This window comes from Dasypus novemcinctus, chromosome 6 (assembly GCF_030445035.2).
Source record: "Dasypus novemcinctus isolate mDasNov1 chromosome 6, mDasNov1.1.hap2, whole genome shotgun sequence".
Taxonomy (NCBI): Eukaryota; Metazoa; Chordata; class Mammalia; order Cingulata; family Dasypodidae; genus Dasypus; species Dasypus novemcinctus.
Genome location: NC_080678.1, coordinates 55,292,279 through 55,306,597, shown reverse-complemented (window position 1 = coordinate 55,306,597; position 14,319 = coordinate 55,292,279). Strand labels below are relative to the sequence as shown.

The 14,319-nt window shown below is 40.7% G+C and overlaps 1 protein-coding gene across 1 annotated transcript in view; it reads right to left on the bottom strand.

Moving 5' to 3' along the window:
- Positions 1–210: 210 nt before the first annotated feature.
- Positions 211–14,319, bottom strand: part of LOC101415736 (lysosomal acid lipase/cholesteryl ester hydrolase-like) — a 32,806-nt gene continuing 18,697 nt past the window's right edge. Inside the window, exons 5-10 of the mRNA XM_004464543.5 lie at positions 12,853–12,962; positions 10,518–10,654; positions 7,565–7,711; positions 6,936–7,007; positions 1,629–1,700; positions 211–777 (exon numbers count right to left, since the gene is read on the bottom strand). Coding sequence (XP_004464600.1) covers positions 535–777; positions 1,629–1,700; positions 6,936–7,007; positions 7,565–7,711; positions 10,518–10,654; positions 12,853–12,962 — 781 coding nt within the window. The 3' untranslated portion in view covers positions 211–534. The remainder of the gene's footprint in view (positions 778–1,628; positions 1,701–6,935; positions 7,008–7,564; positions 7,712–10,517; positions 10,655–12,852; positions 12,963–14,319) is intronic.

The window sequence follows — 14,319 nt, the reverse complement described above, 5'->3', positions numbered from 1 at the left end:
CATTTAACCATTTTAATTCACAGCTATCACAGATAAGTTTGATAAATAAAATTCATCATGGGATCTTTGTAACTGGCACAGCTGGGATTTCACTGGATTTAGCTTTGTACCTACTGAATAAGCATGAAAAAAGTATCACTTAAGTGCATAAATACAAAATCCTTAGATGGGAAAACAAGGAGATGAAAGCTAGATACTTTTACACTGAGATTTTCTCAAGTTATTTATTAATGAACATCACTTTAAAAAGCCAAACATGTATTAATTTGCCTTTGGTGGGAATAAAAAGGTAATACATTGCATTTTAAATGGGAAGGATAAGCAAAATGATTATAAGTATCTTTTCACCAATGCTTAAAGAAACAACACTATAGTTGAGACATTAATTCCTTAATCATCTGGTGATTTTAATTAAAGAAAAAAAAATAGCTAGTGAGTTTCTAATCCTCACTGGAGAAAATTGGGCATCTTCAAAGTTTCACAATTTCTTTGGATATGAAAAGAAAAAAGACCTGGGAAAGAACTCTACATCTTTTAAGGCTGGCTTTCATATTTCCTCATTAGATGAATAATTTCATTATACAATCTCCAAGGGGCATCCAAGCCCCAGATAAAGTCGAGATGCTCCCATTCAGGAATAGTCTTGTGGTACACCAAGCGGGTGATCTGGGTCAGTAAGACATTGACATCTTTGACGTCTGCAAGCACGTCATGTCCCCCATTCCAGACTGCAGTCGGCACCAGCATGTCTTTCACGTTGTAAGTGGGAGGGTAACTCTACAATTTAAAAAAAGAAATGGGGAATTTTTTTATTTTTCAAATTTTCAAAATCACCAAGAACTGTCTCCATTAAACATGTAGTCACTTTGATGGGAGAAGAAGAGATTAACTTTTAAAAATCACTATCAGGTTACCTTTTCAATTACCATTACCAGAGCAACCAAAAAACCAAACCCACAGTGAAGGATAAAGACTGCTAGTTATTGAGATGCTACCATATGCCACATGGGGCACCATGACAGAGGCCGGGTCCCCTGTGAGAGGCGCAGCTCTCCCCACCTACCAGATGGCAGGTAGAGGAACCAAGGGCTTGGGAAGGTGCTTTTGAGTTATAGCCTCCCATGTTCTCCCTCGGGGATGGAAGGCAGGCTGTAAAAATTCTCTAAACATCAGGTTCCTAATCTGTACATCAGAGATAAGCACACCGATTGCACAGGAGGCAGGGGAAAAGCGCCATACACTCAGCACTCAAAAATGGTGCTTTTACCTGTATGTGGAAAAGGAGGCCTAGGCAATGTAATGTGGCCAAGGCCCCAGAGCCAGCAGGTCACAACCTTAGGATGGTCTTACTGCTAAGTCCGTGCCTGTAGTATGATGAAATGACATGTCACAGTGGAGATTCGTATTTACTGCCCACCACAGGGCAAGGAGGAGAGGCCCATCCCACAACACCCACCACAGGGCTTGTGTTGTTTTGGAATCAAATGAGGAAACACAAACACATACCTGTCTAACTCTCCCAAATACTTCCCATAGTAATGACCCCTCTCAGAACCCAGTAACCCAGGCTGGCTTCCTCGATGAGTTTTCAGGGCCCATTTTATTTCTGAAGACTTTGAAGACTTTACCTGGTTGTAATGGAAATAATTCTTGGCACTGCTTCCCCAATCAAAGGCTTGAAACTTTCGGGATTTAACAACCTAAAAAGAAACATTTTGGGGGAAAGTTATCTGATACAGAAGTCTGAGATAAACTCATAGGTTGCTGGACTTAGTCACAGCCTCAGAAGTCAATTTTATAGAGATAACCACATTTACTCTTTATTTCCAAACTGTAAGTTAAAATTAAATAACTTTTTTTCGCTTTCCTTTACTAAACGACTCAATTTTTCATAGTATAATTGGACAGTAGCTATAAGAGGGCACAGAAAAGCAGCTACAAATATATGCTTTGAATTATACTGAACCAATACTTGCTTCCATTGGATGACCTTTAGATGATATTTTCTGCTTAAATTTGAATCAAGCTTTTCAGAGAATAACTCTTTTACTTGGGAACGAAAATATATATAGATACGAAACCATTATGTGTTCTATATACCCATCCTACTTGTCTAGTAATGCTATTTATTTGTCAATAATGTAACACTTTTTCTTTTTTGCATACCACAGCCGGTGTAATCACCATATATTGTACTGCAGGTCAGTACAACTTGCACCCAGTTGGGGAGACTAAAGCCATGGGTTGATATCTTATTTACAATTTTTTTTTTTATTTCTCTCCCCTTCCCCCTCAAACCGCCCCCCCCCCCCATTGTCTGCTCTCCTGTGTCCACTTGCTGTATGTTCTTCTTTGTCCGCTTCTGTTGTTGTCACTGGCACGAGAATCTGTGTCTTTTTGTTGCATCATCTTGTTGTGTCAGCTCTCCGTGTGTGCGGCGCCATTCCTGGGCAGGCTGCACTTTATTTCGCACTAGGCGGCTCTCCTTACGGGGCACACTCCTTGCGCATGGGGCACCCTGACGTAGGGGACACCCTGCGTGGCACGGCACTCCTTGCGCATCAGCACTGCACATGGGCCAGCTCCACAGGGGTCAAGGAGCCCCAGGGTTTGAACCGTGGACCTCCCATGTGGTAGACGGACCCCCAATCCACTGGGCCAAGTCCGCTTCCCTTATTTACAATTTTAATGTATGCATATTTACAAGAGTCCGATATAAAACTATTAACAAAAATTCACTTATTTTTAAAACTTGGAATAATATAAAGCCATAGTTCCCCCAGACAGTCAAGTTAAAAATATGTCAAGAATTAAATCCATAACTGGCATTCCTAATGAATTGGAAACTATGTGTAAGTTTGGGCCACATGGTGGTGTAACATTAACTGGTACAAAGAGATAGCCAACCATGATTTTGATGTATGTGAAGTTTCAGTCCTTATCAATTGCATAACATTGTTTGATATAATAAAAGGTAGTGTCATCAGATACCACAGAGCATTGCTAAAGGAGAAATTTTAGCATCTGCTCTTTTTATTTCAAATGACAGATATTAAATATATGTGGCACATTTAATGATCAGAACAAAATATGGGTTTACAGCACTCTTAGGACACATGTTCCCTGTCCACTTATCAGTGAAAATATCTCAATGCGAGCTGCTCTGCTGCTGTACTCAGATGTGAATTTGCCACTTGGTCAAATCTGTATTACAGCATTTATATAAAGTTGAGTATGAATATAGAGGAAAAACTTGCCTATAACTCACACTAAAATTCTAAGCTTGAAATTTGTACTGACAGTAACTGTAGTACTTCAAAAACTATCCACCTGAAAAGCACTTCAGAAAGAGGGAAATATGGAAAAGTTTGTTTATAGTAACAAAAACACAGAAATAAACTAAAGTTCTTTAATAGATATTTGGTTAATTGCATTATGTTATAACAATATGCCCAAACAGTATGCCATGCCTTAATAATAAATATAAATATAAGACAGAAACAGAAAACTGTTTCTAAAGAATGTTTATAAATAATATTACGTGGGAAATAGTCAGAAATTGAAACACAATAGGTACGATGGTTACATTTATGTAAAAACATGTGGCTGAAGAGCAGGAGGAAATAATTGTAATATTCGGTTACACAGTTTTAAAGTGACATTTAGAAAGTTATTTTTAAGTCTCAATTGCTAATAAAAATGTAAATAGTACCTTTTTATAATACAGTATGGATTGAAGTCCTAAATATAGTCTTGAAAATAGTCCAACAGTCTGACCACTAAGTCTCCTTCTTTAAGTGCATCCTAAGAAAAACAATCTGCCTGATGTATAAAGACATATCTATAATATAATATAACACAATCTATTCCCAGGATGGTTTGATATTGCAAAGAGACTATAATGAAGAAGAGATGGTAGGGAGAAGTGAGGAGCAGGAGGGGGTGAGGGAGGAGGAAGAGAAAGAGGAGGAGAAAAAATTCATGATGGAAAACTTTTTCTGCATTAGGAATATTTTTTAAATTTAGTTTTGACCTGGACATTCTCACCCCCAGTGTCTATTCTTGCCTTCCTGCTTTCAGTACTAGAACTGCTCAGGCGTTCACTGAACACCTGGCCACCCAGGTAGAAAGCACACCTCCTCCCCCTCACAACTAGGCATGACCATCTGGCTCACTTCTGAGCTACCTCCTAAACATCAAGGCCCTCGCCCTTCCGCGCTCCCTGCTTCCTGTGGGCTGGAACAGACATGGAGATGACCCAGCTTCACCCAGGCAGAGGAGGACAGCACCCAGGGGTGGCAGAGCTACAGGGTGGAGTACACTGGTCCCTGCATGACTTTGTAGTGCACACCCACACCCCACCACCACCACCCCAGACCACTGATATCTGTATTACAAGAAAGAAATTGCTTCAGTGGCTGTTTTTTGGGTCTCTGATACAGCAACTCAGCCTGTATCTAACAAATACAAAGCTATTTCATTCAATAAAAAGGAATGTTACAGAAAGTGTGTATCCTAGCATCCTACTTTAGTAATGGGAATGATTGTACCAAACAACTGTAAAATTATACCAAAATACTACACTACTACCCCTGGGTGGTACACACACAGGTGGTTTTTCTTCATTGCACTCACGTATTTTCTAAAATATTATAATGTGCACATATTATATTACTTGTCCTTTTTACAATGTTTTAAGGAATATTTCTTGGCAGGTCTTTGTATTTTTTTTAAACATTAGGTTGCAAACAACGGAGTATGTCAGAGTCATCAGGAGGTACTCATTAAAAATGCAGATCCCAGGGACACACCCCCTAGGAATTCTGAGTTTCAACAGATCTTGTGGAGGGCCCAAGAATCTGCATTTTCACTAGCACCAAAGTATTTCTGACCAACAATAAAGATGTACTAGAACCAGCCTTTACACAGGAATGAGCACCTGGGCTTCGGGCAGGGCTCCAAGAGGGCCAGAGAGAGAAACGAGAGTCTCAGCTCTGGGGCTCTTTGGAATTTGTCAGGCTCTAATGAGAATAACATTTGTAAACTAAATTTAACAGCCAAGGGAAGATTTAGGTTTTGGAAATGAATAACTGAATGTTAATTAATCAAGTAAAAAGCAAACTTCTGAATGTACTGTGAATAAAATGGCCTTTGAGGGCACCTCCCAACTCATACCACAGGAACCTCCAAAATCCACACCTGACTTGGGGTTCTCAGCTGCCAACACCCAGGCCCCGCCCACCTTCAGCAGCTGCTCCCATCAGGCACCAGGGCTGCCTCCTGGAGCAGCCTGACCAAGGGGTCCCTGAAAGGTGGGTTGGCAGCCTCTGGCCAACAGCCCAGAGGAGGTGGGATCAAGGAAAGGGTCCTGTGAAGTCACTCTGCCAAGCAGCTATTTTCCTGACAAAGAGATGACACAGAAGGCACAAGGGTCAAGGGCAAGGCTGCCTTCTGCAGGGAGTCTGGGCTTTGGAAATGGTTATGAAAGAAATTCCAAAGTAAGTAGAGCCTAAAGTCACAAGGTCACAACTGGGCAAGAGAGCACTGCTGGGGAACTCAGCCTGCAACCCTCACTCTAGTCAGCTGCCTCATAAAAGTGGGGGGGGGGGGAACAAGAGCAGGGCTCCTGATAGGCTAGGGGGTGGTCATGGGTACTTTGCCAAGGACCTGAGAATCGGGCGCTTGCAAAGGCCACTGAGGTAGAGCATAGCCCAGGCTGCGCCTTCAGTCAGCTGAGTCACCCTCCACACATCCTTAGGAGTGCACTAACTGCTCAGGTGACAGAATTTCACCCTTTCTGGCAAAAAGTCCTATAGGGAAGAGAGGGGAAAAGGCTCAGAAAAGGTGGAGGGAAAAAGATAAGAAAGGAAAGAAAGGAAAAGAAAGTAAGGAAAAGAAGAGAGAAAGAAAGAAAGAAAGAGAAGGAAGGAAGGGAGAAAGGGAGGGAGAGAGAAAGGGAGGGAGGGAGGAAGAAAGGAAGAAAGGAAGAAAGGAAGAAAGTCGCAACTAAAAAACAAAAACGGTAGGGGAATTTTGGTGGTAGGTCTAGAAAGAAAACAAGTGACTGTAAACACACATGTCACTAGGAGAAAAGCAGGAGCCTGAATGAATGTGTGAATATGAGGAATTTTAAGGGTCCAGGACACCTTAAAAGTGAGAGTGTGCTGTGCAGCGTGTACTGCACTACTTTCATTGCAGGTGCCCTGGGCTATACCTTAGCAATCTGTTACTGAGTCACTGACATCTGAAATGTGGTCGACCTTCACTACAAAGAGCTGAAGCCTCACATGGCCCTTTCTGGTTCCTGAGTCCCAGGGAGACGCTAAGAACAGGACTCCCAGGGGAGGATATTTCTGAAGCCACTGAGTTCACTAAAGTGCTATCACATGACAGAGGTTCCCCAATCTAAAAAAGCTGAGCAAGCTATTGGACAGCTGTTAATTTATTTTCTTAAAATACAGATTCTCACTGCTCAGCAATCAAAGGGAGGGACAACTGATAGGTTGATAAAATAGGCATAAGTTGTCTATCTACTGATCTTCCAGGCATATTATGCTTATAGGTTAATACTAAAATGGAATCTCCTATCTCCAAAGTTGCTCTAAAATCATGTTTTATGAAGCAACATACAAATAAAATAAATCTGAGTCTCAGTGAACAGCAGAACATCGAAGAGAAGGGAAGAGAAAAGAAATTAGTCAAAACAATTAGTTTGGTAAACCCACGGCATGGTGTAGTATGCTCCAGAGAGGACAGCAAAAGCCAGACTAACGCAATGAGGAATCCAGGACTCCGGGGAAGGAAATCAGCTCATATTTGTAAGCAGATTGTCCTTCTACTTGGAAAACATTTGCAGAGAGGTACTGCATGGAACGCACAGACCTTTCTAGCAATGATGCTACACAAACCCCCAACTTTGCTCCTGGAATACCTACCTGACTCCAGTGTAACAAGTTTTGCACAGAAGTTCCAGCAGGACAGTGTGTTGTATATACATCCACTCTAGACTGCAAAATAAATATGTTTAAATATGAATGAAAACAGCATTAAGGTAATATCAATAATACACATATATTATCCTTTAAAACATTAAAAACTACAGAGTTGTATCCTCAAATACAAGAGAGATTATGGGCAGGAAAAATTTCTCGACTATAAATAAGTCCTATGAAATATGTACAACACACACACACAGACGATATAAGAAGGAAATGAAAAGCAACCACATGGTAACCATGCAGCCTAATGGGTTGTGATTATAGGTAGTTTTTTTTCTTCTTAATGCTTCTCTGAATTTCACAATCTTATATACAAATGTCACATTAGTTTTATCAGCAGAAAAAAAGAAAAGTAGATAACATTTTTAAAAATCTCTGCAACCTTCACTCCAGAATTTTAAAATGTGTTTTCAAAAATGCAACACTGTAAACTACAAATATATTTAGGAACACCAGTATATTGCTGGCCAAAGGATTACACATTATAAAACAAATACACATGAACATATAAACATATGTGCATATATGGAAAGTCATTCAAATTTAAATACACAGTAATTACATACCATATTTAAATTTTTCTCATTAAATCCACACAGAACAAAAAGGAGATTTCCACAAAGTTCCTTCAGAATGACATGGGGACAAATATGAGTACTAAGCCACTCCAAAAATGCACTCTGGGGAAGAAATTCTTTGACTCCAAATAATTCCTATGAAAGAGAAACAAACCCAAGAATATATTCAGTATCTCTTCCTGGTACAAAGGTTTCCATGACCCACATTAGAAGCAGAGACCAGAGGCAAGGATATCCATAGGTGAACTCAAGAGTAAAATGACAACCAGTGGAAAATCAAACAACATCCTGATGACATAAGTTTACTAAGGCTAAATCTGATAATCTACCCTAATGTTACAGACATGTACCTAAATTCTCAAAATGAAGGAAAGGAGGCAGAAAATCTACTCATTTTACAGCTGCCTTGTATAGTGGGAAAGGGTCTTAATGCTCACTCATCCCAGAGCCAGCCCTAGACAGTTTTCACCTGACTGTGATGGACTGATCCTGACTTCTGAGAAAGGCTTGAGGCTGTGATTGATTAGCAATTTCTGCTGAGGGTACATCTGCCTAGTCCAATCAGGGTTCATGAGCCAAATCTGGTCCCCTACCTGTTTTAGAAAATAAAGTTTAATTGGAACACAGACACACTTATTTATCTATGTATTGGCCCTCGATGCTTTCACACAACAGCACAATTGAGTCATGGCAACAACATACATGTGGCCCCCCAAATATATTTACTATATTTACTCTCTGGCCTGTTACAAAAAAAAATTTGTCAACACCTGATCTACATCTTTCCTGACCAGTGGTCACTGGACCTGTGCTCAGGTAGATCCAGGGTAATTATTATGCCCACAAGGTAAACCTTCCCACACTTGTACAATAGGAAACAAATCTTCCTTATATTGAACCCAAACCCATTTAAAATTTACACTCTTGCTCATTCCTACCCTCTGGACGGTCAAGCAGGAGTGAGAAATTCAAATGTCTAAAAGGCAGCATGTAAATATAAATTAGTAAAACTGTGAAGGGAAAATGCCACCTGCCTCAGTTTTTACAACTAGGGACTGTTGGCAACTGCAGAGAACTGGAAAGCTTGTGCTCATTCTACAGGGTACAACTGCAGCAGGCTCTGTCCTTTCTGGGGATAGGACTATGGGCCCAGTGGTGCACAGCTTCTTCCTCTCCCCCCAAAATAATCAGCAATCAAGATTTTAATGTTAAATACTCCACTTTTTAAATGGTGGAATTTAAATTTAAAACATGTTACAGACCATATTCAATCCTTCTCCAGGCAAATTTAACCCATGAACACACAAACTTGCAATTTCTGTGAAAACTATCTTCTACAAGACATCCCATCAAGCTCTAAAGACCAACACTGCATCTCCTTTAATTTTTCTTTTTTCCAGGCTTATCACTCTAGTATTATTTGGGGAGATCAAGGAAGTAAATTTGGCATGCAGAGGTCATGTGACATGAAAAGGCATTTTTATAAATTCTTGCTTTGAGACTACATAAGGGTCACATGTGACAAAAGCATGGTTTTGAGGTTCTCTGTTGAAAACAAGTAGAAACAAAGAAAAAACACACCAAGCAAACAAGTTAATAGGATGACTCATCAATGCTCTGAATCACAATAACTCAAGATTTCCTTTTGACTGACATGAGATGTGAGGTTGACCTTATACTTCAGAACTGCTACCTGGCACTAATGTGACAAATTCCACAAAATTACACCGAAGGACAGAATATACTGACAAAGCAAAATTCACCTTATGTATATACAGAAACTACACATATCAACTTTGATTTCTTTATAATTTGTGTTTTGAGAATTAGAAGAAATATTTAACATTCATGGACATAATGTGCACTTATCAGAGCAGCTAATTCAAAGGTTTTATGAATATTTGACCACTCACTTTGTCAATTTTCTGCGATACTCCATAACACAATCGTCTGGAAGAGACAATCCCAAATCCAGGCTCTTTCGCCTACATCGGAATCTACAGGGTGATTTGTGAAGGACACACGTCCCAAGGCCCCACTGAAGATTTAAGAAAACACTTTCTCCAATGCAGAGAGAGAGTGAAGGGGGAGAACAAGTTTGTATTTTTACACACTACTTATTCACAATCTCCAGGAACCGAGGTATTCGTGAATTTTTATTGTTATGACGTCCCCTCAAAATGGGGAAATGGGGTGCTCATAACCTGCTGATCGGGGATGAAACTGGTACAGCCTCTCTGAAAGGCATGTGTATTTAAGAAAAAACATTGTATTAGTCAGCCAAAGAGGTGCTGATGCAAAATACCAGAAATCTGCTGGCCTTGATAATGAACATTTATTTGGGGTAGCAGCTTACAGATACTAGGCCATAAAGCGTAAGCTACTTCCTTCACGGAAGTCTTTTTTTACATGTTGGAGCAGGAAGGTTGCTGACAACTGCCAGGGCTCAGGTTGCCTGGTTCCTCTCTTCCTGGGTCTTGCTTCTCTCCGGGCTCAGGGTTCTTCTCTTCCCGGGGCTTGCATCTCTTTCCTCTGTGTGCTTACTTCCTGGGGCTCCAGCTTAAGACTTAAGCATCAAACTCCAACATCAAAAAACTTCTAGCATCAAAAAGCTTCAACTCTGCCCTTTGTCATGACCCTTTTATCTGAGAGTCCCCACCCATGAAGAGGCGGGGACTCAACACACTACTGATGTCACCCAATCAGAGCCATAATCATAATTTAGTCATGCCCAGGTACAAAACAGTTTACAAACATAATCCAATATTATTTTTTTGGAATTCATAACTACTTCAAACTGCAACAGCCGTGAAGAGAAAAAACCCTTCTGTTTTATTGAAAAACAAGTTGAAGAGGAGGAAGACCTACATTTCCCACCACTGGCGAATTCTTCAAATCTGAAAAGGAAATTTCTGGGCAGGGGGAGGGGCGATCAAGGTACCTTGAGGAGAAGATCTGGAAGTTTTACCAGTACGACTAAAGGAGTAGTGCTGAATTCAGCTACAGTCCCAGGAGCCAGGGCAAAAAACATTTTAATCCTTTTGGCCAGCCAAGGAATCTGTGAAAATGCTACAAAACCTATGCAAACAAAAGGAAGAAAATAGGAATTCCATGTTGAGAATCTGTTGTTAAAGGCAAGGGCTGCCGTTTTGTGTCATGCTCTAGAGAAAGCCTGAGAACCATGCCAGCAATGCTGCAATCAGGGAGCAAAACATTTGAAATGGGGCCCTTGAATTTTTATGTGCAAAAACTCTAACACTAAATACGTAAAACAAATATTTTTAAAGTGCTTCTTCCAAATCTTAACCTAGATATGCTTCAAAAGAAATCCAGATTGCCTGAAGCAGAAGACGTTCCCTGTTCCTTGAACAATTTGAACCTTGCCATGTAAAGTCTACCCCCAACAGCTCCACCTGACCATCTTCTTACCCCACTCCCCTTTCCTTCCATCCCTAAGACTAGCAGGGCCTTCAGTTACATAACCACTTAAAAAGGAACTATGCACATTTAGAATCTGTAGCTTCAAAATATTTTTGCTTCCTTTCAGGCTACTTTCTGCCATAAACTAGATCCTAGAATGTCACCTGACAAAGAAGTAGGATGAAGGACACAAGTAGATAGGTCAAAGAAGAGAGCCTAACCCCATTCCTAAGATATGCAAATATATTCAAGTTGCTTTTTTGGTCTTAGCCTCCCAAATTAGTAAAGAGTGTTTGGTGGTGGTGAGAGTGAGGCAATTTAACTGTACATACCAAGACACTGAAAAGCATTTGTACTAGCAGTATAGTAATTCTTCTAGAACGTATTCTAAGGAGATCATGCAACATGACCACAAAGGTGTTACACAAAATAAACACTCAAATATGCAACAGAATTAAACAAATTATGGGGCAGTTCCTTAACCTCTTAACAAAGTTAAAAATTTTGGATTCTGATGCTTTCATATTAGAATTTGTTGATAGAATCATGGGTAATTTTTATTTTCTTTAAATCAACACATTAATTTATAATCACCACAAATAAAAATGCATATAAATTTTAAAAACCAGAAGCGACTGTGGCTCCATCATTTGGGCTCCCATCTACTACATGGGAGGTGCTGGGTTTGCATTGTGGGCCTCCTTGTGAAGGCAAGCTACCCCACACCCAGCAGAGAGCTGACAGCCTGTGTGCTATGGACAGCTGGCTAGCAACATGACACAACAGAGAGAGACAAGGAGATACAGAAAAAACGTGCAGCAAATGGACACAGAGAAGAGACAGCAAAAGAAAGGAACAAGCCATAAGTAGGGGGGAATAAATATATAAATCTTTTTTTAAAAAAAGTCTAACTACCCTGATAACATCATGCTAAAAAGAAAAATTAGTTGGAAAAAATTTTTTTTAACATTTTTAAATAATGTCAGTGTAACCTAGCAATCTTGCAGCTAGTTTTGTTCCTTTTAACTTTAAAAGTCAATGTATCATCTTGTATATATTTTTTAAGTCTCTCAACTTATAAAACTTCTTGTTCTCCATCTTCTAACATTCCTATATATTGCTTAACTAGTAAAATATATAATATATAATAGGCTCATGCAATTTCAACAGAGCAATACACCATGTTTATCCATTTTTATTAAAATCTGAATTTCTAGAGAAAACCAAATATTACCATCACTCCTTGCCCTATTTGTTATTTCTGCTTGGCATAAAAAATAAATAAAAAATAAAAAACTTGCATGTGAAATAACTATTTCTTTATAGTTCACTTTTTTTTTTTTTAATATGTATTTCACTATTAAGAACAAATGCAGGAGAGCAGATGTGGTTCAACTAATAGACCATCTGCCTACCACATAGGAGGTGCAGGGTTCAAACCCAGGGCCCCCTGGCCTGTGTGGTGAGCTGGCCCACATGCAGTGCTGCCACATGCAAGGTGCCCATGCCACCCACGGAGGCCCCCGCATAGGGGTGTCCCATGCACAAGTGTGCACCACAAGGAGAGCTGCCACGCGTGAAAAAAGTGCAGCCTGCCCAAGAGTTGAGCCACACACACAGAGAGCTGATGCAGCAAGATGACACAACTAAAAGAGAGTCACAGATTCCCAGAGCCATTGAGAATGCAATCAGACACAGAACACATAGAGAATGGACACAAGAGAGCAGACAGATGGGGGTGGGGTGGGGGGAAGGGAAGAGAAATAAATAAAAATAAAACTTAAAAAAAAAAAGAACAAAAGGAAACTCTGCCAAAAAAAAAGACATTCTATAAACTTTCCACTTTTATTACATACCTATTGTGGTGCCTTGAGAATGAGCCACATAATACAATTGTTCTTGGCCAGTTTTATTCAGAATGTAGTTAACTGAAGCTGGTAAGTCATAATTTGCCATCTCATCATAACTATAATCCAAAAAGGAACTGATTCACTGAAATATTACATACAAAGAATACCAGCATATACATAAAGAATAATCACAAGCTGAACACATCTGGGTAAACCAGCGCTGAGCAGAGGAAGCAGAACATTACCAGAAGCCCAGAAGTTCCCTTGAGCCCCCTTCCTGTCATGCTTCCCAAAGGTAACTCCTATCCTAATTTTTCACACCAAATATAGTTTTATCATTCTTGGAAATTTTATATGAATGGAATTACACAGGATGTGTTCTCCTGTATCTGACTTCAACCATGTCATAGAGTTATGGGTTGTTAGTTCTCGTTCCAGTGTGAGAATATACCACATTTTAATTTTCCAGTCCATTGTTGATGGGCATTTGGGTAGTTTCCAGTTTTTCACTATTGTGAGTAGTGCTACAAGAAACATATTCATGTTGCGTCTTTAGGTAAAGGCTCTCATACTTGCGTTTCAAGTCCTCAGCAAGCACAGTTTGGCAGAAGGGAAGCAAGCCTGGAGGAGGCCATAGAGCTTCCTTCTCTAATGTCTGGTCCTGGGCACAGGACTCTGAAGCCCTGCATGTGAGTAGTGCACACATGAGTGAGTGTCAACCACAAAGGAAAAGCCGGCTGTTCATGAGCACTTACGATGGGCCAGACTCTGGGCCAGATCCTTCTCATGTGTCTCCTTTAACCTCCCAATTACCTTGTTGAGAAATAAAAAGCATAACCTTGCAGAAAAGATATCTAATGAGCCACTCCTGCCCCAGCTTCTGTAAATCAGCCCGTGAGAACATGGTCTTGCAGGAGAATATCACAGAATGACTCCTGCCCCCTACTTCTGTAATCTAGCAAACACTCCAGCCCCCGCTTCTGTAAATCAGCCGGTGACCTTGTACCTGCATTCTGCTTCTGTAACCCTGCTGGCAAAATATCGCCTAGCAACACATTACCAATGAGCAAAAGTCATGCTGATCCCACATAAAATCCTATATAAACCTATAAAAAGTGAAAAACGGGTCTCAGAATTTGGAGACTGACTCTCCTCTGAGCCTGCACATAATAAATCTGTTCCTGGGAAACGGACTTTGGCCCAGTGGTTAGGGCGTCCGTCTACCACATGGGAGGCCCGCGGTTCAAGCCCCGGACCTCCTTGACCCGTGTGGAGCTGGCCCATGCGCAGTGCTGATGCGCGCAAGGAGTGCCGTGCCACGCAGGGTGTCCCCCGCGTAGGGGAGCCCCACGCGCAAGGAGTGCACCCATAAGGAGAGCCGCCCAGCGCGAAGGAGGGAGTAGCCTGCCCAGGAATGGCACCGCCCACACTTCCCGTGCCGCTGACGACAACAGAAGTGTACAAAGAAACAAG